The sequence below is a fragment of the Lytechinus variegatus genome, chromosome 15, assembly GCF_018143015.1.
Source record: "Lytechinus variegatus isolate NC3 chromosome 15, Lvar_3.0, whole genome shotgun sequence".
Lineage (NCBI taxonomy): Eukaryota > Metazoa > Echinodermata > Echinoidea > Temnopleuroida > Toxopneustidae > Lytechinus > Lytechinus variegatus.
Genome location: NC_054754.1, coordinates 26,667,795 through 26,690,387, shown reverse-complemented (window position 1 = coordinate 26,690,387; position 22,593 = coordinate 26,667,795). Strand labels below are relative to the sequence as shown.

The following is a 22,593-nucleotide window of genomic DNA, read 5'->3' as shown; positions in this document are numbered from 1 at the left end:
TATATCACAATCAGTTGTCTTCATCATTTAATAGCACTCTCAGATAGAAATATTCACAAAAACAAAATTGAAGCAAAAAAAAACAAAGTTTTAATAATGTTACATAGAAATTAGGCACATATCAATAATAACTGAATTTTTCACACAATGGCTATCGTGAATTATACACACACAAAATCTAAAATCACTTTCACAACTCTAAAAATATTAAAGCAGCATTAAACAAAACTTTTGATACAAGAAAACATGAAATTATAAGCATGGCAAGCAGAAATCAATATTGCCTAATAATACCAAAAATACTCATTTTTCTTTACAGATATACAGTATGTATTTCTATTTTTTGTTATTTGTTATTATTTGTATTTTTGTTGTATTTTTTTTGTTATATGCTGTTTTTTTAATTTTGATTGGATAATGTAGTTTTTTATTAATTCAAAGCTGAAAAACAAAGTAATTATTCTAATCATCAGCTTCTAATTTGATTCAGAAATATATCTGGGACATTTAGAATTTTTTTAAAAATGAATAATTCATGATATAATTCATATAATACACCTGTTGGATAAGAGAACCCTTATTATACTTTACTGAATTGAGAAATGAATAATATTCTACTGTAATATTATGTTCCATAATTCATACAACGTCTTGTCCCAGTTCAACGATAAGTAATACCGAACTATTGAAAGAAATTTTGCCATTAAGTTGGTATATTTTATGTTAAAGTTTCAATTATGCTTATACCATTGTGTATTTTTTCAATGGTGACTCAAAGCTATTTACCATTTTACAGTGGTCAATTTTTCTATGTATTTGCATTTTCAAGTACTTGAATGAACTAGATAATCTCTGTTGTGGTTTACTAATATTAGAGTGAGAAACACAGTTTGTTACTATTGACTCTTGAGTTAATCACGCAAGCAATTCCTGTCAGATAATTAGAATGTTCATTAATGTTTTATTAGAATGATGAATCGTTAATCTCTATATGTTTACATCTTTCTGTGTTTTACTTTATATATACCTGATTTTCTGAACTGACCTCACTCATCTTCATTCTTTTTTTTCTGTTCTTTCTCAGTTCCTCTTTCCTTGAGTTCTTAAACATGAACCTTTTATTCTGATTCCTGAATCACAAATTTTTATTCCATCTATTTATTTTTCTTTTGTGGAATAATTTTACTGTGTCTGTATTTGGTGATGGTGTGATTACTTTTTTTGATATCTTTACTGTCTCTCTTTTTCTTTGTTCTCTCTTTCTGTCTATCTTTGTTTCTCTTTTTTTCTCCCTCTCTCTTTCTCCCTCTCTTCTCTATTTCCTCTTTTCTAATCGCCTTTCCCCTTCTCTTCTCTTTGTCATTTTCTCTTTCAATCTTTACCACTTTTATCCATCTTTGTCTTCTCATCTTCCCATTCACATAATGTACTATGCGACTGATTTTCACTCTCTTTATAACAATTTCACTGTACTGATTTACTTGTTTCTCTTGAATCTAATTGATCACCTTCAATCATCTTGTTGTGTGTCTTCGATTTTGCACCATGAACAAATATCTCAAACTTTTCTCATCCACCCCTTTGTCCGATGTTCTGTCCATCCCGATGGTTTCCCTCATTCTGCATTTGTTTATTCCACACCCTCCTCCATTTTCCACTTTCCACCCTCATTGCATAATTTTCCTCATCATTCATTTACTCACTTAATGCACTCACCCCCACTAACTCACACATTTCATTCATTCATTCTTCCATAATCATTCACTCACTCAACTCCTTCACTCTCCCCCACTCACTCATTCATTCATTCATTCATTCATTCATTTCATTCATTCTTTCAATCATTCATTCATTTATTCATTCTTTCATAATCATTCATTCATTTATTCATTCTTTTATAATCATTCATTCACTCAATCACTCACTCTCCCCCACTCACTCATTTCATTTCCATTCATTCACTCACTCATTCATACACCCTCTCTTCATTTCTATATTTGTTCAAACTGCATTTTTTTTTCTCCTTTTCTTTTTCTTTCTTCTCTCTCTTTCTCTCAATCATATACTGTCCTATATTTATTGCCATCATTCATTCTCTAAATCTTTGTTTTTTCTTATACCCTATGCTTTCACATCCTATCTCTTTATATTTTTTCCTCTTGAATTCTGTCTTTCTTTGCCCTATCCACTATTTTGTGTCTCCATATCTCTCTATCCCCCCTCTCTCTTTTATTTTCCCTTTTTATCTTCCTTGCCTGTATTTCATCGTCTATGTTTCACCCTCTTATTTGCATTATTTGCTGTTGAAACTAACCAATATTCTGCCTTCTACCCCACCCCCATTATTGCCTTCTTGTCGCCCCACCCATCCACCTGCCTCGTACCCCACTCCGCCCCCTCCCACCAGGAGGATAAGGACCCATCGCGCCCCTCGACCAGCATCAAGATGAAAATCCCACACACACCATCCTTTAGACGCAAGGTATCATGGTCATAAACTTTAACCCCCGGGTAGATGAACGTTACACTCCACCATTATTAACTAATAGACAGCACGTTATTGGTGCACATTAGTATAGAGATCCAATTTAAAACAGGCACAGCTAGCCCACCACACACAAAAATCAAAGTTGCTGTTAATAAAGTCATTTGAATTACTTAATAGGGGAGGGGGTACAAGAAGGGAATCGCCCCCTTCTTCCATGAATATATAATACATTGTGTAACAAATTTCTTTCAATTAACCTTCCAAAAATCCATAGGTATAAATACTTAAGCTATGGCTGATTAAGCTTAAGGCTGACCCTTCCGACAACCAAAAGCTAATGCATGAGGCACAGGGAATTACCCAAATGTAAAATTTACATATTACTTTTAACTAGGGAGGGGGGGGGGGCTAAAATTTACCTTTGTCTTGGTTTCCTTATGAATAAAAAAAAAATCATTCAGATACGTTAGTCTATTTTATTCATTGGATCTTAGATTGGTGTATATCAGTGATTATGTAAAGAATTGATGTGATATTGCAATTATCCTTTGCTTTTTATCTTGGAGGGGGGTGGCATGCCAAAAAATTAATCCTAACAGACAGAAACAAATCATACACCACTTATTTGTATCCCAATTATGAAACTTGATCTGTAAATTCAATGGTAACGCTGTGCCTGTCTTGAAATGAACAACTAATTACCAGTCACGCTGGATCCCTGCTTATGCGTCTTGCTACATGGACTGTGCCACATTAATTTGCATGAACATGCATGGAATTCTTAAAGGGAAAGTCAACCAGGGACCAAAAAGTTACCATTTGCCATGCTATGGTTACTTGTATGGAATCCTTGATTCTTATTGGCTGATGAGAATTGTTACCATGGTACAGTAGTTACCATGATAGTAACTTTTATGCAAATCACTTTTCTGAGGAGACTTTCCCTTTAATATGTCATTTTTTTCATCATCATGCCTGTCTGTCGTCTAAGCTATGCGCATAGTGAACGATAAGATTTTGAGATACTATCTCAAGAGAATTAAAGTGTTCAGTTTTACGTACTGTACATGACCAATTTTAGATCAAATTTCAGAATGAGAGCAACCATTCATTTTGAGGGTATATACTTATACTTTTTCATCCTTTTTTTTCCTCTGGGTATTTATACTTCTTTACCTCAACATTTTATTACTATTTATTTTGGTGTTACCACATTTACTTGAACAAATACTCAAGTGTAGGGGCTTCTCAATTATAAAGTATAAAGAGGAAATTTATGTTATCAGATTTGTCTGTCAAACTTCTATCAAATTCACATTAAGATTAAAAAAGATATAAAATGTGTTGGTGACATGTTTTTTTTTTATATGAAGCCCCCTCATGTAAGATGCTAATTTGCATTCTGTACCAAAGTATGTAGGTCAAAATAAGCCATGATTTTGACAATGAAAAATTATATTAGATAACTTTTTTATATTGATAGTCATGAGTAATTGGAAAATTTAATTCATTTAGATCCATTGCAGTTGTATGTATTTTATTCAACAACTAGCAATTTAATCTTCCCCTTTAATTTATAAAAATTAGAAATTGTTTAGTAACATAATTTTTCCCGATGGTGGGGAGGTACTTTTCATTGAATTTTGCTTTGGTTGTTGAGATAAGAAACAATATATAGTGAATGAAAAGGCTTATTAGCTGTATTCTGTCACTTTGTTTGGATTATTTCTGGTTTGTATAGATGCACTTTATGTTATTTTCTTTATTTGTCTTTATTTATATAATTTGTTAGAGCATGACTTACTGTAACTAGTTCAGTGCATTGTTGCATGCTAATTTACTTTTCATTAAGCAGCTGTAAAATGAAGTGCTGTGATCTCTATGTCAGTTTGTTGTAGAAGCGATGGCAGGTATAGCAGTAGTTGAATATTAATTGGAAATCTGTATTTGTGCTTCTAATATCTTTAATTGTGAAAATATCTTCACATATGTGTTTCCAACATTATGTCTGACAGCACGATATGTATCATCAAAAACACCAGTTTGTAAGCATCTAGATACTATTCACACAAAGTAGTGACATTTGAAAACCAAATACAGCTCATTTCTTTTTAAAGATTAAGCGATAATAGTATTTGTGTTGTATAAACAATTTAATATGGCATTTTATTTCACTTGTTATCTATTTATTATAAAACCAAGACTATAACTACACTGGATGGGATAACCCGATTTTCACTATAATCATAATTCATATACAATTCATGGATATACATGAAGTATTTATTTGATAACATTATTTATGGACATATGATCTGCCCATATACGCGAATATCAATTTCATGATAGAAGTATAGTTTTGGGTGTTTTCAGAATGACTCATACTGTTTGCCTAATTTAGGATAATTCAATAGGTTGGTTTAAGGAATAGCAACCTTTATTTGTCATTTATAAAGCTGTGTGACCTTCAGTGTGGTTGAATGCCACTTCTCAAGGCAACAGTATAGTTATAGAGGTCTTTTTTATCTTATGTGAATGCAGCTTCAAATAATGTTAAAAACTAGTAGAATTGCAAAGTTTTCCACACTCCTATAGAGATATTACATATCGGCACTTTGCCCCGTTTAAAGAAAATGTGATCCTTTCAAACCTTGTGACTGACACACACTATACAAGATAAAGCTCTCTAGTCCACATTCTTATCAGATATACATATACTGAAAATATGGATATACATCCCAAAATGCACCAAAAATCCCTATATTTGCACAAAAATGCCACTTTTTCATTTTACCTCAAACACAAACAAAATCCTCTTCTGTTTGTATTTATTTGACATAATTCCTTTGTAAAACTTGTCTAGTTTTATGTTTATATGTTGTTTTACCTTTGTATTGTGATGTAAAATCTCACAGCTGTTCATTTCTTTTTAATTTTTGTCTATTTGTGTTATTGTTTTATTCATTTCAATATTCTTTTATGAATTATATTTACATGTACATTATAGATGTGTAAAACCACAATATTATTTCTATTTTCTTTTCAGTCTATTTCTATATTTTGTTCATAATTGTTTATGTTTTATGATTTATTGTTTGTTTGTGGCACAGGTTCAGCTCAGAAAAAAGGTGTGTTAGATCATCTCTACTTTTGATTTTTTCTTGCATTTTAGTTTTAAAATTTTGCTTAAATCTACGATGTAAATAATCTTATGAGGAAGGCCTATAATTTTCACCAAGACATTACTTTTCGGCATGGTTATAACACTCCCCCAATTACTGCCTTATGCCTCTTTCAACCTCTACTTAATTTTAACAGACTTTCCAAATTTTTCTTTGAATCAAATAAGATTTTATATTTATAAGAAAATGTATTTCCTGTCTAGAGGATGGATTTTAGTCCTCTATGATGAGCCAATCAGTATCTACAACATTTTTTAAACATTGAGGAGTCAGTTCCTTAATCCAAATTGTGCATGGGAACCATTTAAAGGATGTAGGTAAAAGATCTATATATTGATTAAAATGTGTATTGGTTTCAGCCATTATGAAATGCTATATTTGTAAATATTAAGTTATTTAGTTATTCATAGAATATGCACTGCTGGGACAATTGGGAGCACTTTATATTTGGGTACTGGCAATAAATAAGCACCTTTGAAATGCTATTAATATTGATATGTCTGTATGAATGTCACATATATACTAGTGCATACTTGCAAAAACTTGCAAAGTTAAGTTAACTATAGCAGTCTGGAAAAAAAAGTTCATGAACTTCTAAATGAAATGAAGATGTAATTTAGTAATTACTAGTATATATGAGGAGTTTCATCATAATTGCAGCATGTTTAATTAATCCGATTCCAATTTACAATTAGATACATGTGCATTAGTGAGTAAATTCATTTTCTTGTAAGGGCAGAACAGAATTTCCCCACTTTAAAGTAAAGTTATGAAAATAGGTTCAACATCTTTGCCATGTATTTGAAATAAATAAAAAATACATAAATACAATATAAAATGGTGGTAAAATAGTCATGCTTTATCAACTTAAACTCGGTCATTTAAAATCAATTCAATTTAACTGCCTACTGCTAATGAGATTGTCAATATTGTATACCTCACGTCAGTGGCAAAACCTCTATTCTCAGTTCTCCTCAAAATAGTCATACACTTAATCCTAGTTCTTGGGTGTCTTTGGGTCTTTCCTCCTTGAGCGCTTTCTCACTGTGCATCTGTTTATTTTGAAAAGAACATTACTACATTATTCATTTAAATGGAAGTGTGGACTTTTCTTCACGTTCCATTTCTCTCAACCACACAAGTATTTATTTTGATACCAGTCGACAAAACCAAGAAGACTGAATAATAGTACACTGGATCATGGGCGATGGCATTGAGGGGGGGGGGGAACCCCCTCCCCTATGTGAAAGAAGAAGGAAGAAGATTACCATATTAAAATGCCCTATTGTCCATTAACTGGATTCATGTACATACTTTTAGAAATCCCCCCCCCCCCCAAAAAAAAAAAATTAAGTAATTAATAAATATATAAATACTGGATGTACATTCAGTTTGAACACAACTGATCATCATTTCTGAATGTATTATTCATTTTTTCTGTCCATAGATTTAAGGGTTTAAACAGTGCCCCATTTCTAAAAATATTTATTTTTAATTTTAACCTTTTTTTTTCGTCGCATGTGTTAATCATGGTCATTTTCACTCTATTACATGAATCCAATGATTAACCAACCGGATGTGAATTTGGAGCAACCCTTTGTTCCGTTTTGAAAAATTAATGAATTAAAAAATATAATTTTCTTTTTCATTAATTACTTACTTTAATCTATGTTTCTATCTCAGCCAGTTTCTTTATAGTGATACTATTTACTACTATTGATACTATTTATTACATCATATTTCTCTTGTTTGATGCAATGCCAGAGCCAGAGTTGAATCCAACATACAATTTCTAGAACTATATTCTCTGATATAAGTAGTTTGAGATGATTATAGGTCAATAAAGTGAATGAGATAATGACCTTGTTCTGTGAATTCATAATTGATTACAAAACAGAAGTTTGTGTAAAAGATGATCAGCTGAGTATGTTTCACTTCGGTCTGACGTATCCAAATTTATTTAACTGTGATTTTCTTGAATGGCAATTGCTTTTTAATTCATGTTATGAATTCATCTAAATCCTAATAGTAATTGCAATTTTTAAAGTAATTTTTCTTTATTCTCATTCAAATTGCATGTTTGCAACATGAAATCCATTGTGTATCTACAAAGCATGTAAATAAGTTCAAAATCATCTAGAATAATTGATCCTTCCAGTTGTACTCTGGCTGATATATTTTTTTTTTCACTTTTATTCCAAACTCTTTTCAGAGACCACTCTCCTTTTTTCAGGTATGTCTGCTAATGACGACGAACAAAAAAAAGTTTGCAAAAAAAAAATCAGTTTCAATTTTGACATGGAGTTTTGAGAGTCTTGCAAGTTTTTTTGTTAATTTTTTTTAATGTAGTGAATAGAATTTTCATATTCGATACATCAGTGCATTTGATTTGTCATCGATTTCTGCATATTTGAAGGCCATTTTTGTCATATTTATCCTCTATTTGCTTGCGCCTTTCCAACATTCATACATTTTATCGTTTACCAGAGGACTAAAGGGGAATTGTGTTGGTTTTTTTTAATAGAAACCCAACAATACTGATTTACAAAATGATTGTTCTCTAAAATATTGCATAAAGTTAAAAATGGGAAGGAGGTATGTTGGGGGTATTGCAACATTTTATTGTAACTTTACAAAATCTGTGAAGAAGAATTTTTCTTAATGTATATGTTATCAGTGCAGTATTTGATTTTGTTGTTAAAAACAAATATTCTTAAAAGCATTTCTGTTGCAACATGAAAATTCAATTTGATTATAAAGGTTGATTTTTAGATGGACATGATGAAATGAATAGAATTACAATTTTTATTCATGATTACTGGCAATAAAAAGAGTGGTCATTGATCTCCCTATAATCTAAAAATACAAATAATTAATCTGTGAGTGAAAGAAAGGTCAAATTCATAAACCTTTTTTTCATTTGAATATAAATATCTTTGCATGGTTGAGTCACAAAGGGACACCCACATGAAATTTTCAATTACAATTGACTTGTTTTTTCAATAATGAATAATCATTTATCATTCATACATTATTTTTTTGTATCTGATGCATTTGCATGACTTACATGCATCGAGAGTATGGTCTTATTTTTAATCATGACATCTTCATTCGGTTTCAATTTCAATCAATTTTCAATTCATTTAGTAGCATTAAGAAACTGGAGATCATACAACTGTCATAAATGAGATCATTTGTTATTCTTTCGAGGGGGGGGTTGGCAAGTTTGATAACTTGAAAACTGAAGAACTGAAAGTTACTAACCTTTGACAGCTTTGACTATTAGATAGAAAACTTAATCAAAATATATACATTGATGTGGTTTGTTAGAACTGACCTTCTGTCACTGAAGGATGTTGTAGTTCTAATAATTGTACTAAATGAGAATTTGCCTGTTCTCTTTTCTTTCAAGAGTTTATATGATGGTATTCCTTTTTTGCAGTTATTTGATAGCATATAGTTTGTTTTTTGCAGACATATATTTTGATGTGATTTCCTTTTTTATATGAATTATATTTCCTATTGAAGTATTTTGACTGGAATTTTGTTTTGCTCTTTTGCAAATGCAGAGAGTTTGTACCCATGGAGGTCCATGTGAAAGATGATTAAAGCAGATTTTTTTTATTTTTTGATAGGTTCTCACATTTTGAGTGCCCCTCCCACATAGACAAACACGATCATTAGGGAATTGCAAAACAATCTATTCAAATCTTGCTTTCATTGATGATTTGAAAGTCTTGGATAAATAATCTTGACCCATTGTCCACGCTGGTAAGCTATCAGTACCACATATACATGTAAACATGCATTCTACTTAATAATGATTTTTTATTATTATCTGGCGAGTCAATACAGACAGATGCAAAGAAAACTCAGTACAACCCCTGATCAAAATTAGGATTTGGGGGGGGATCATCCTTGATCCCCTTTCTTGTATCTTTAAACAGTGATTAAATCTGTCTGATTTCCAGAAATTGTGCCATATGTATCTTAAATTGCAGAAAATCGAGGTTTAAGTGAACTATTATAATTATTTATCAGTTAATCTCATCACATCCATCAATAGACTACCATTCCCCCAAAACACAAACATACACCAACCTTCAACCTTGCTTAGCCCCTCTTCCAAACCTTTAAGCCCTTCCCATCAACTCTTTTTACCCAAATGATTGAAAAGGACAAGAAAATTTAAATAGTTCCCCATTATCTTGAAGCATAAACCTACAGAAATCATCAAAATTAACAACTTATCGGTGCATTTTCTTACAAAAGCTATCGTATTATGGAGTTATGACCTTATGCACAATTATTGGATACATCTCCCTCTATCTCTGATCCTCTTTGATTCCCTAAAGCCCTCTTGCTTCTCACCTGTGATCTAATGTTGCTCTTAACATTTTTTCTTCATTCGTCATGAATGTTGTAAACGGTTTGTGTTTCATTTGTTTGTCTTGTTTGTTTGTTTGTTGGCCTGTTCGTTCGTATCACAGCCCGTTTGATGTTGATGTTCGCTCATTAGAAAAATGCTGTTCTGTGTCGTGCATGTACAGTGTTTGTACATCGTGCATGACACTAAATGCTATGGATATGGAAAAACTACAACCCAAGTACTGTAGAGTAGTTACGATATTACATTACTAACCTATTCGATATAGCTTTTGCTATGGTGGTTTCCTCTAATGATGTAAATTAACAAGCGGTCTCTTTGCATGCGCATCTTGAAAAACTTGCACGCTAGAAGGCTATTAATGCTACTATACTTCTCACTTGCACTGGATATTGCATAGTGAATGCATTATAGTTTTCATCATGTGCTTAGGAAAAAAGAGCCCTTTGTAAGAAATTGTCATATTTTCAAATGTGCTAATGCATTTTGTTTTTCCATGTTCAACATGGGATATTGACAAACTCCATGTTTACAGAAGTTTTTGATAGTTTCTTACAATTGGCCTTTAGTTGGTATATGTGCATGTGTCTTTGGCAAGTTGAAGAAAGTCACTCTCTACACTATACGTCATAAAACGACTGTAAGAATTGTGCACTGTGGAAATATGTGTAGCGCTAAATCTTATTTCACAATAATTTTTTTATCAAACCACATATTTATTTATTTTATATAATTTATTTGATATTTCTAGACAGTATTTAATTCATATTTACTCTGTACAAAAAATAAAAACCCAATTGAATTTTCATGTTTCATGTTTTAACTGATGAGGAGCTTGGGGTTAGGCAAAATTGAAATGTCAAATTAGATTTTTATCTAATTCATAATATTGTAGTATCTCAAGTACGGGTATAGATTTTTGTTTACAACACATTTACATACTCTACATGCAAACATACTTCAATATATCACCAACAAAAAAAACAGATAAAAAGATTACAAGATTTCTTGTCCTCTCACTACACAAGTTAAAAAAAAATATATAAATATATTCACAGTTCTTTAAATCATTTATTTGAATGATTTCAAAAGTTTGTAAGATTTTATGATATTGACACTTGATTAGATCATAATTACATAGGTATAACAAATACATACAGTGTATGTAGGGCAAGTATTGCAAATTTCCTGAAATACTTACTAAAAGATCAGTAAAAATTGGAGAATAACACAAGAAATATATCTTGTTATGTTTAACATTGGTGTTCAGTGTTTGCAAGCAAGATTTTGCAGGAGTTTGTTAAGCAGATCAGTTTGGTTTTGCTGGAAGATGTACACTTGACAGTTGTGTTGGTTGTCTCTGCTTGGTATGTATACACTGCTCGCCAGCATGTTGCACGAGTTCAAGTGGTTGTGATTCCTCCAATGATGAGAAACAATAAAATCATATTTTTAATTTTTTTTTAATGATGAAATGAACAGGAGGAGCCTAAAGAAGATTTCAGCCACTTGCCACCAAACCAGCAGTCCAAGAAATTGAAGGAGAAACTGGATGAACTCAACAGTCTTATAGAATCAGAAGTCAAATCAAAGTAAGTTGGGAATACTGCTGATGATGGTGGTGGTGATGATGGTGAGGATGATGATGATGATGATTATGGTGATGAAATTTATGATGGTAGTGATGGTGGTGGTGGTGGTGATGATGATGATGGTCATTGATGATGAAGATTGATGATGGTGATGATGATGGTAGTGATGATGATGGTGGTGGTGATGATCATATGATGATGATGATGATGATGATGATGTTGGTGAGGATGACGATGATGATGATGATGATGATGATGATTATGGTGATGAAATTTATGATGGTATTGATGGTGGTGGTGGTGGTGATGATGATGATGGTCATTGATGATGAAGATTGATGATGGTGATGATGATGGTAGTGATGATGATGGTGGTGGTGATGATGATATGATGATGATGGTGATGATGATGATGTTGGTGAGGATGATGATGATGAAGGTGATGATGATGATGGTGATGGTGATTATGGTGATGAATTGATGGTAGTGGTGGTGATGATGATGATTATGATGGTGTTGGTGTTGACGGCAGCGGTGTTGGTGGTGAAGATGATGATGATGATGATGATGATAATGGTTTAGGTCACATTTTCAATGAAAATCAGAGTCAATATTGTGTCTTAAGACCACAGGTATGTCAAGATTAAAGACATGATCATTCAGTTGGAGATCAAGATTTTGCAGCTCAAGATCAACATCTCCAAGTTCAGATATATTTTAGATTAAGATCAAGATGGAGACCACATGATTCTTAATGTACATCCCCTTTATGTCTATCTTGAACAATTTTCTCCTCTTTTGCATGTTCTTCCAGAGAAGGGTTGCAGAGGATGAGAGAAGTCTACACGAAGAACCCCACACTTGGCGACCCCGCCAGTGTAGACAAGCAACTGGCAGACATTGGCAAGAAGATGGATAATCTACGAATGGAACTAGCTAAGTATCAGGTAAGACGACTCACAGGATTATCACGTAGGTATGAACGCTGCCGTCATAAGCTACACTCTAACTGCACTCTGATGAGTCATCCTCTGTGCAGAGGCGAGCTTCATTCACACATTCACTCATATACTGGGTCTAAACTGGGTCACAATCATAACCAGTTTCCCTGATGTAATAATATATTTCTGAATGACCATGTGAGGCGTGAAGACTCCATGGTTTTCCCATTAAAGGTTAGATATTTGGTAATCGCCGTGGAAATAATTGACATAAAGTCATTTTATTCTATTTCCCCAGAGTAAGTAGCTTTAAACCAATCAGGGGTGCATGTGATTGTTTTCATTGAACAAGAAATGCTTACATTTTCTCTGTGATCGTCAGACCCTATATCAACATGTCACCATATTTTTTTTTTATTTCTTGCCTCATGAAATGTGATATTATTTTGTATTTTTTCACCCTTTTCTGTTCTCGCATCCATTTAGTTCAAATTTCATCTTGAAATTCTCACTTCCGCTCTCTTCATTTCCATGACCTACTTTTAAATGAATGATCTCTCATTATAAGGCTTGTTAATTGTTACAATCATCCTACCAGCATCATTTTTTCCACCGTTGACCCCAATGCAATTGTTTGATTTTTTTTTTGCCCGTTGTTACATCCAAACCTATCTGACTTGTTGGGACTACATTAGTACCATCATCTTTATGTATTTTTTTACTACTAAGTGGTAAACCATCAACTACCTATCAGTGAAAAAAGTAAACCATATACCAACAAGAATCAAGGATGTGCTATTGACCAATCATAGAGTAGGATATTGCTGATATGCATTCCCATTCAAGTTGAGTGGAAAAGGTGATATAACATTGATGTAGACTTGTGCCTCAGTTACACCCAACAAAATCTGACTGATGATATGTTCGAGGAAATAGTGTAAAAGCATTTAGCCTTATCTGTCTGGAGTCAACTTTCGTTGGTGAGACTGATGCATAGTGTAGAGTCCATAATTCTATGGATAATGGAGTAAGGGTAGCGGAAAGTAGTCTGCAGGTACAGACCATTGGGTTTTGCAATTCTCATAGTGCAGAGTCTGACGTAGTAGACTAGATTCACTGAGACGGGGGGGGGGGGGGTTCTTCGTTTATTTGGCAACCAGTCAATATGACTATTTTCGCCATCATAAATATTTTATTATTCACGTTTGTTTGAGAGTCTAGTCTTTACTCCAGACATGATATTGGTTAAAGTGTCAAATTTGAGTCTGTGCTTGCAGATTATTAGTGGAAAGTACCAAAAGCAACAGCAAAGTTTATTGAAACAGCTCATAAATATATAATAATCCCATCCACATTTCCTCTTGTCTCTATGAAATCTATTCATCCATCTTCTTTAAAAACATGCTGTATTTCTACTGAAGCACTTTGTTTGATGATATGTCCAATGAAAAATAAATCCTTATTCACATCTTTAATATTTTAGCATCCCCCTCTCTCTCTTCAGTGAAATAGCAATTTTCTCTCCCCCAAAAAACAAAAATAAATAATTGCCTCTTTTTTTTTAACTAAACTTGTTTTGAGCCAAATATTTCTTTGCCTGGGTGAATGTCGTCTGAGATTGCCGGGGGGGGGGTCAGTTTGATTAAAAATATTGAATTTAATATTCTTTTCTCACTAGAGGTGAGAAACAATGTTGGAGAATATTGAATTCAATTGTATTTTAACATGGTCTGTTCTTTGTTGTTTGTATTGGTTTGACAGTGTAGGATGTATTGTGAGGTTTTCCTTAACTCGGTGTATAATAATAGTGTTCATGTCATTTGAAGACTAATAATGTGTGAAGTAGGAAACAATATTTAGCTTTATAAATGTTAAAATGTGAGTGAATTATGTAATCCCCCCCCCTCAATAAGATTGCATTTGTGGTCGGTTATTATTTGATAACAAGACTTTGTATAGCATTATCTTGTGGGATAACACCATATGATATGGTTTCACTGTCTAATGGACAATTTCTTTTTTTAATAAAAATTACTCAAGTCTGTATCCTTTTTAATTACCAGTGAAACTATTACTTCCATGTTTTGTGGGAATGTTGTCTTTAGTTTTGATTTTGGTCTTCTGTTATTAACAACTTTTCTCACACTCTTAAGCTAATCTGGAAAGTCATTGATTCCTGAATACAGACCACATTAGGCCATGATGAACATGTATTCTATTTTACATATTGACTTGCAAGTCTGTGGGCACTTATCGAAGAAGAAGATGATAAAGTTTAACTTGAATTAGGATCATGATTGCTCATTTTAACATGGTGTTTAGAAAAAGCTTGCATTTCCATGGCATTTAGAGAGTAGTAGTATTGTTAGGATTCTTATTTATCAGAATCTATATTAATAATTATATGCAAAGATAATAAATTCATATCCTGAATTTTTGTCCCATTTCAAGACTGAGACTTGGTTTTATACCCAAAAAAACAATACATCAATTAAAAAAAAATCATTATGAATATTACCCTTTATCATTCACACGTCTGTTAAATGGAATACTCTTTCATTTTGCATATTTAAAGCAGTAATGATATGGAGTATGTACTAAGAACATCTGTGAGAAGTACTGTACCAAAATTAAATTTCGTAAATATGTTAGAGGTTTAGCTCAAATTCCAGACATGATGCCAAAGTTAGCTTTTATACAATATATTAAGGCTTACATGTATGTCTTTTCATACTCATTGGTTTAAGGCTTTCACTACAGTACTTTTCTTCTTTCCTCTTTTATGTCAATTTTTTTCTTTTTTTTAGTAAAACTTTCATTTCTTACTGTTGATCAGTTGATTTGCTATTAATAAGCATGGCATGAATTTATTCTATATGTTTTTTTTGTTTTTTATTATCTGTTGTTTGCTTTGCTCTCTTTTTTTTCCTTTTCAATAACTAATGCTTGTCTTTTTTGAGCGTGCATGCTCTCCATGGTGACCTAGGGGAGGGTTTCATGAAACATCTTATCAATGAATTCCACTGATGAATTTGCTCTGAGCCAATGAGATGCAGGGATTTCAGTAGCTTATAACAATTCTCAGTGAAAATCCCTGATTGTTTCATGAAATGGTGACCTGTTTGACGTAGGAAACCCTTTAAATTGAATTATTTTTGAAAAAAAGAGAAAATATATAACAAAATTGACTTAACATTAAACTATGTGTGCTAAATGTTCACTTGGAACAACAATGGTTAGTAAATGATTTCCATGTTTATTGAAAATGTGCATGGTATGTTGGTAATTTGTTAAATGTGAATCAATTTTTTTTAAAGGTTACATGTTCTCTATACTATTCCTGAAAAGGTCTTATATTTCTTCATTCTATGAAATCATATTGAAATGTCTTGATTATTGCATTTTATCAGGCCTCAAGTCTATAAATTCAACTGTTAAAACAACATGGCCATCTTACAAAAAAAGTAAATGAAATGCACACAACTAATTTCTAACGATCAATATGTTTTATGAACACAGTGGACCTGCCTTGCATGGGTAATGTGTGTTCCATTCAAATGATGACGATAATATCAAATTAAATTTATTATCTGAGAGAAATATGTGAAATCCTTGGTAACTTTAATAGCCAATATTGATGACAGTACATGAGCTTAATGTCATGCCATTTTTCATTTTGCCGATTTTATAGGCCCTTCACAACCTGAAGGGAAAAAAAGTGAATAAAGTTGATGAATTGTGGATTAAAGTCGATGTCATGTGTTAGTGTCACGGGTTAATCGGTACCATGGGTCATTTTTTGCCATCCCCTGGATACCTGTAGTATAGCTTTTCTAGCTAGAGACCTAGATTGGCTGAATGTACAGTGATTTGGGTATTGTGTAATATGTTTTCCCCCTGTCCTTTCCAACTGTAGAAATACATGGGACACTCTCCATACAAAAATAACTCTCTTCCAGGTGTAAGTACTATACATATATATCATACTTGTATGCCTTGCATTCTGTTCCCAGCTCTTTCGTTTCTCCCGCCTCTTACCCACAATTCCCCTGAAATTTGCAAGAGAACTTCAAAGAAATGCGATCTTTCTCGCTCTCTCTCTCTCTTCTATCGTGCTTCTGAGCATGACATCCTCTGCTTAAAGTCCAGCATGAATATCTTTTTCTGTTCATCCCTCTTGTAAATTGAATCACGTTAAAGCCTGAAATACAGTGCTGCTTCCACCTTCATGGTGAATTTTAGTTTTCGTTTGCTGCCTTGGTTTTCGTCCAAATATCTGAATTGCTTGAGATATGTTCAATTTTCTTTTTAGTTATGCCCTACACTGCATGACTTTTTGGTTAAGTAAATTGGAAAGAATAAAACCAATTACTTTGTAATTTCTTGAATTACATTAGATATTGAAATATATGTACATGTATGTAGATTGAAAGAATTTGAGTAGACATGATTTTTCTGCATGAGTAATTGTTCTTCTGCTTCTGATATTGTTTCATTTTAAAAGGATCTAATGCTACCTTTTGTTAAGGCTGGGGGATAAAAAGACAAAATTAATTAAACAATTAAATGTGCATGTTAAGGCTTTTCTGTACATAGTTAGATTTTCGTTAAGGAATTATTACAGTAGTTTTCTAAATAGATTACAAAAATATAGTGATAGGTCTAGTATTATTTTTTATTATTTAAATGCAAATCTAAATGTAAATGAGTTATAGGTAAAATTATGGAAATTGAAAATTCCAATTTCACTGGTTATTTTTCTGTTTATGTTTGTGAGACGTTTCTTGTGCTTGTGTTTGCTATGTATTGTGACAAAATGTGCATGTATTGATTCGATATTGGAAAACACAAAGGACAGAATGAAAGAGATATTATAGAGAGAGAAAGACGGATTGTGTTTGTTAAATATTAATCTATGTGAATGTTTACATACATGCAAGATGAATAAGGACAGAAATTAAATTCAAGTGTAAATTTATATGATCCCCAAATATGAGTACATTGCCCCAAATAACAATACATTTCGTTTTATAGTGTGGGTTTTAAAAAAAAATGTTTTCAGGCATATTGTTATATGTAATTAATGTGTTTTTTAAAATTAATAATAAATAATATTTTTTAATGATAAACAATACAAACAAGGCTGATTTATTCAACTATTCAATAATGATAACCCCTATACTTCCCCCTCTATTTTTTTTTACCATGCTCAGCATGTAATGTATTCCCAAACTTTTTTGTCAAGTTCTTTTCAAAAGTCCTCACAAGAAGCTTTTTGTTTATTGATTTAAATGTGACTGACTGTACAAACTCTTTTTAGTCATTGCTTTCATATGTATAAATAAAAATCTGTCTAAAATTTTGCTAATATATCAGTTATATGAATCATTTCCAAGTATTATCTACTATTGTTATCTTACAAGTTTAGTAACTGTAGAATCTTTTTTTTTTCAGGACCCATTTTAACATGTATCGTACACATTTAATGATTTGATATCAGAATGCTACATGAAAAGATCATACATTAAATTTTCAGCCCATTTTATAATTGAGAAGTGGTAATATATCAAATAGAAAAATATGAAGTGATTTTTTTTTAAATCAGGGGAGCATTTCATGAAAGTTGTCAGCACTGACAAGTTGGCTTTCTCTGACAGTCACCATAGTAACTGTTATTATAGTAACAGAGGCAAGTGCCTCACAGCCAATCAAAACCAAGGATTTCACTGAAATTGTCAGCACTGACAATTTAGTCAGTGCTGATAACTTTCATGAAACACCCCCAGGTATCCAATCAACATATATTTTCATGTAAAAACATTAAATACCGGTACATTCACCAATTTCATTCATATCACCCACATCATAATATCTTATGACATACACATTCATGTAATGTGGTGAAGAACTTATACAGTGACAGCCACTTTTAAGGGAATTTACCAAAATTCAAGAGGACTTAAAATCATAATCTGTGCACACTACATTGGTTGAATATAGAAGGTAAGGTCTGACAAAGTGATCCAAATCTTGCACAATTTTTTTTAGATGTACCGGGTAGGCGTTTAAAAATTAGAAAAACTGATCTAATGATCACTTCCACTCCTTTTAGAGGCTTGAACTTGAAAATACTGCATGCGAACAGGGCATGAGCATGGCCGTGCCAATTGCGACAAAAGTACTGTTTGGGCTGTTTCTCTATCTGGCTGGCATGCTGAGCATGTTCCCATGGCCAAGAACAGACATCACTGCTTCTAACGCTTTCTACTACCAATACCCAACCCCAATCCCTTATCGAATACAGGGCTGCGAGCTGACGGTGACGCCTGCAGATAAAAATGGGCAAAACGATGATACTGATACTAGCGAAACGAAGGGCCATCGGCAAAGCGTTCTAGCCGAGATTAAGGTCTTACAGAGAGTCTGTGCATGGAAGCAACGTAGATTTGCAGATGTTTTTATTTTTATCATTGTAGATTCAAAGACAGTCTGAAAAATAAGATAAGAGTGGAGGCAAATTTTATAAGGAATGTTCCCTTTTCTGCAACTGAATTAAGAAAAAAATACTTTGATTAGATAATTCTGTGCATGCATGATCAACTTGGTTAGAAGTTAAAAAAAAAACAGAATTTCATGAAATAAGTTATTTCTAAAAGTTATTTCTATTATGTATACAAGAACAAGAGGAAACCAGGTTTTATATTACAATGCAACAGAAGTATTTTTTTTTCAAATGATATTTAGTTGTAATGTAATGAATATGTTTTGAAACTCTGTTGAATGAAATGTTGATTCTTTTCTCACCTGATATTCAGGGCTCTGTAAAACACAAAGGTTTTTGTAATCAATCAATTAATCTATTTATTTATTTACTTTTATTTATTTGTATTTATTTATTAACTCATTGCAACCATGACGGTTGGATTATTGACAATGCAAAAATGAAAGTAGTACAATTAAATACACAATTACATATAAATTAAATATTTAAATTTATCAACACTGGCCAATCAAGATCACTGCTTTTTCAGAAACACTGACCAGGAACCAATCAGATTTGTCCTTTCATACTTGCAATCAATTAAAAACCTTTGTGTTACCGGGCCCGGTTGCTTTGATTTTGTTATGAGTTACCCAAAGCATGTTTCACCTTACCGTGTATCATGTATAGTGAGATGTTACTACATCGCAGCAGATTTTTCCTGAAAACATTTTATAATTGTTTATCTTCACTTGTTTCATTTTCACGTTCTTGCATGAGCTGCCACCGTTCATCCCCTCTTCATTCACCTTAGACTGCAATGTAAATTGATTTCTATCAAACGCCGAGAAGCATGCCTTTTTTTCTGCATGTTTGTTTGAAGACTTTGGTCTTCATAAGATCAATCAACCCTCTTCACACACCTTCTTGTCTGGTCCGGGTCAGACCCGGTTCAGGTTCACATTTGTCATGTCTGACTGTGCCTCTTGATCAATGCTCCATCTTCCAAAAAAAAAAAAGAATAGACCAGTTCGTAGTTACTTCATGGGCAATTGTGGTCAAATGACCTTTCATTTCTTTCATCATGATAGGCAGATTTCAAACCAAGATATTACGTAAGCTTGCCTTACATAGCAGGATGAAGAAATTGAATAGACCAGGTGACTAGAATAGCTCACAAATGAACACTTAATGAAGGTATTTGTTGCATTCCTACTTTGAATGCATATCTTAGTATGTTGCACAATGTACTTGACAAATTGTGAAATACCAGTCGTTCGTGGAAGCATTGTTTTTTTGTGGATGTAAATGAAAACGATAATTCAAAAGAATATATGAATAATCAAGACATCAAAGTTGGTGCTTATCTCATTAGATTTTAAAGCACCATGTCACTTTAGTACAAATGACCTTCTGATCATGCGTAGAATCTTTTGATCATGCGCAGAAAGGAACTACGAACTGGCTTATTGTAACAACTGCAGTAAACATCACGTCACAGCTGCATGTATTAGCTGTGAATTGAGATGATGTCAAAGTTGCAGTTGAAGGATTCCAGGGTGGACTTGGTTCGGTTTGGCAATGCACCATAAGGGTATAGTTACTGTTCATGATTGAAATAACCATGCCCTAAAGTTCTTTCATGAACTCTGAGGCAATATATACAGCTAGGGAAACAATTATTAGACCAAACCATATGAGACGTAGTGGAAAGTGGTCTGCTCGTTGTTTCCCAAACTGTGGATCATTAATTTTTCAATATGAATTTATCCCTGCCGCCCTTTTTCACTCTTTCACATGTCGACTATCTGTGAAGCATTTCTTGAAATGTCTTTTCATAAGAGTTTCAGTTACAAATGCACTCTGGCCAATATGGATACAAGGATTTTTGAAAATGTGTAATGATTGCCATTGGAGATCACTGAAAAATTTATGAAAAACTGCCAGCGTAATCTGTGTCCCATAACACAAAGGTTAGCGATTAATCGTACGCTCGATTTTTACGATTGATTGAACTTTGTAGTCAATGGAATCAATCGTAGGAAAATGTTCTACGATCATTGCTAAGCTTTGTGTTACGGGCCCCTGATTGTCATTGAAAATTTGCATTTTTGCTTTTAACATCAGTGACATCATTTAAGGAAAATTCCTCTTCTTTAAAGTCAGTTTTTACTCCAATTGACTAAGGGGAATTGATAGCCTCACCTTGAGCTTTATGAAAAGTGTTTTGCCTGAATTTGCATTGGCGATTTGAATTGTTTGGTTTGAAACCATGTTTTTATGCTTATTTCATCATGCGTTAAATACTCTTCATTCTGCATCTACATGTACATTGAAAAAGAGTCTCATAAATAATGCATGCTTTTTGTCACAGGGTGCGAAAGCCATGCTGGGTCTCATAGGTTACAGTATGAGCTTAATATGGTGAATTTAGGAGACTGCTGTACATGTAGATTGATTCACAGGAAGATTTGGCTCATTAAAGATGTTCCTGTAGTAACGAGCATGGATTTAGCTCTCTGTGAGAAATAGGTTCAGTACATTCATCATTAGACTCTTTATCAACATAAATGCTTAATTAACCTGTTGGTGACTCAGCCTGTATATATGCGAGTTGGAGTCTATGGAAAGCATGTGTTATAGCAAAATTATCCAATCTCCAACGGTTTAAGCATAATTTATACACTTAATCTGCATAAACCATGATTCAAGACCACAGATTTGTGGATTCTGGCCCTCAAATCTCTGCGCAACGTTTTTCCTAAAGCAGTATCCTGTCCTATCTATGAGTTTGATAAAATTGTACCCAGGATTTGCATCAAGGGATAAACTGCATTGAAACTTGACATCAAAATTGCTTTGTATCTTCGTTTCCTTCAAGAAATTCAGGGATGTCGTGGAGGCCGGCCTGAGACCACCTTTTGCTGGCCTTGGCCCGGGTCACATGTTCAAAGTCTATGGGAGAAAGTTTTCTCCAGCGGCTTCATGGCTCTGAACTACCAACCAGCCTCGACTTTATCCCTATCAAGAATAACACCTTGTAATTGTAAAAATTAAAAAAAGAATTCTGTCATCCAGAGATATCATATAGTGTTTTCCAAATGATACGGAGTAGATTTTTTTTCTCAAAATGAACCTTTTTTGCATAAAAAAGTTCCCTGAGGGCAGCCGTCTTGGAGATCTTAATCTTAATTGTTTTTAATGATTGCAGGAAAATGTTTTCATCTCTTCGTTTGTTTGCTTTCTTTGATTTCCTGTCACTTATTTGTAAACTGTACTCCCAGAATTTGAATCTGTCGTCACTCCTGAATACCCATCTCAAAAAGTCGGTAGGAGCCATTCTGTTGAAATATCTTTGCAAGTCGACCATTCACTTTTAGGAACTTGATGATTCCTGTGTGACTGATGGGAAGTCGAAAGTTCAGTAATCAGCAGGTCAAGAGATATCCAGCAATGAATATTTCTTTATGTTGATTGATTATATAGTCTTGTTCAGGTGTTACTGACATGGGCTCTAAAGTG

The 22,593-nt window shown here is 33.1% G+C and overlaps 1 protein-coding gene across 13 annotated transcripts in view; it reads left to right on the top strand.

Annotated features, from left to right (window-relative positions):
* The window catches only part of LOC121428511 (cdc42-interacting protein 4-like), a 59,798-nt gene that overhangs the window by 30,391 nt on the left and 6,814 nt on the right, over nucleotides 1-22,593 (top strand). For 4 of the 13 annotated variants that reach the window (XM_041625178.1, XM_041625175.1, XM_041625176.1 and 1 more), the window contains 6 exons: nucleotides 2,408-2,482; nucleotides 7,883-7,903; nucleotides 11,540-11,649; nucleotides 12,464-12,596; nucleotides 16,507-16,551; nucleotides 18,895-18,999. In XM_041625178.1, coding sequence (XP_041481112.1) covers nucleotides 2,408-2,482; nucleotides 7,883-7,903; nucleotides 11,540-11,649; nucleotides 12,464-12,596; nucleotides 16,507-16,551; nucleotides 18,895-18,999 — 489 coding nt within the window. Of the gene's footprint in view, nucleotides 1-2,407; nucleotides 2,483-5,598; nucleotides 5,617-7,882; nucleotides 7,904-11,539; nucleotides 11,650-12,463; nucleotides 12,597-16,506; nucleotides 16,552-18,894; nucleotides 19,000-22,593 lie in introns of all 13 variants that reach the window. The other 9 variants (XM_041625180.1, XM_041625179.1, XM_041625177.1 and 6 more) reach the window with 5 other exon arrangements.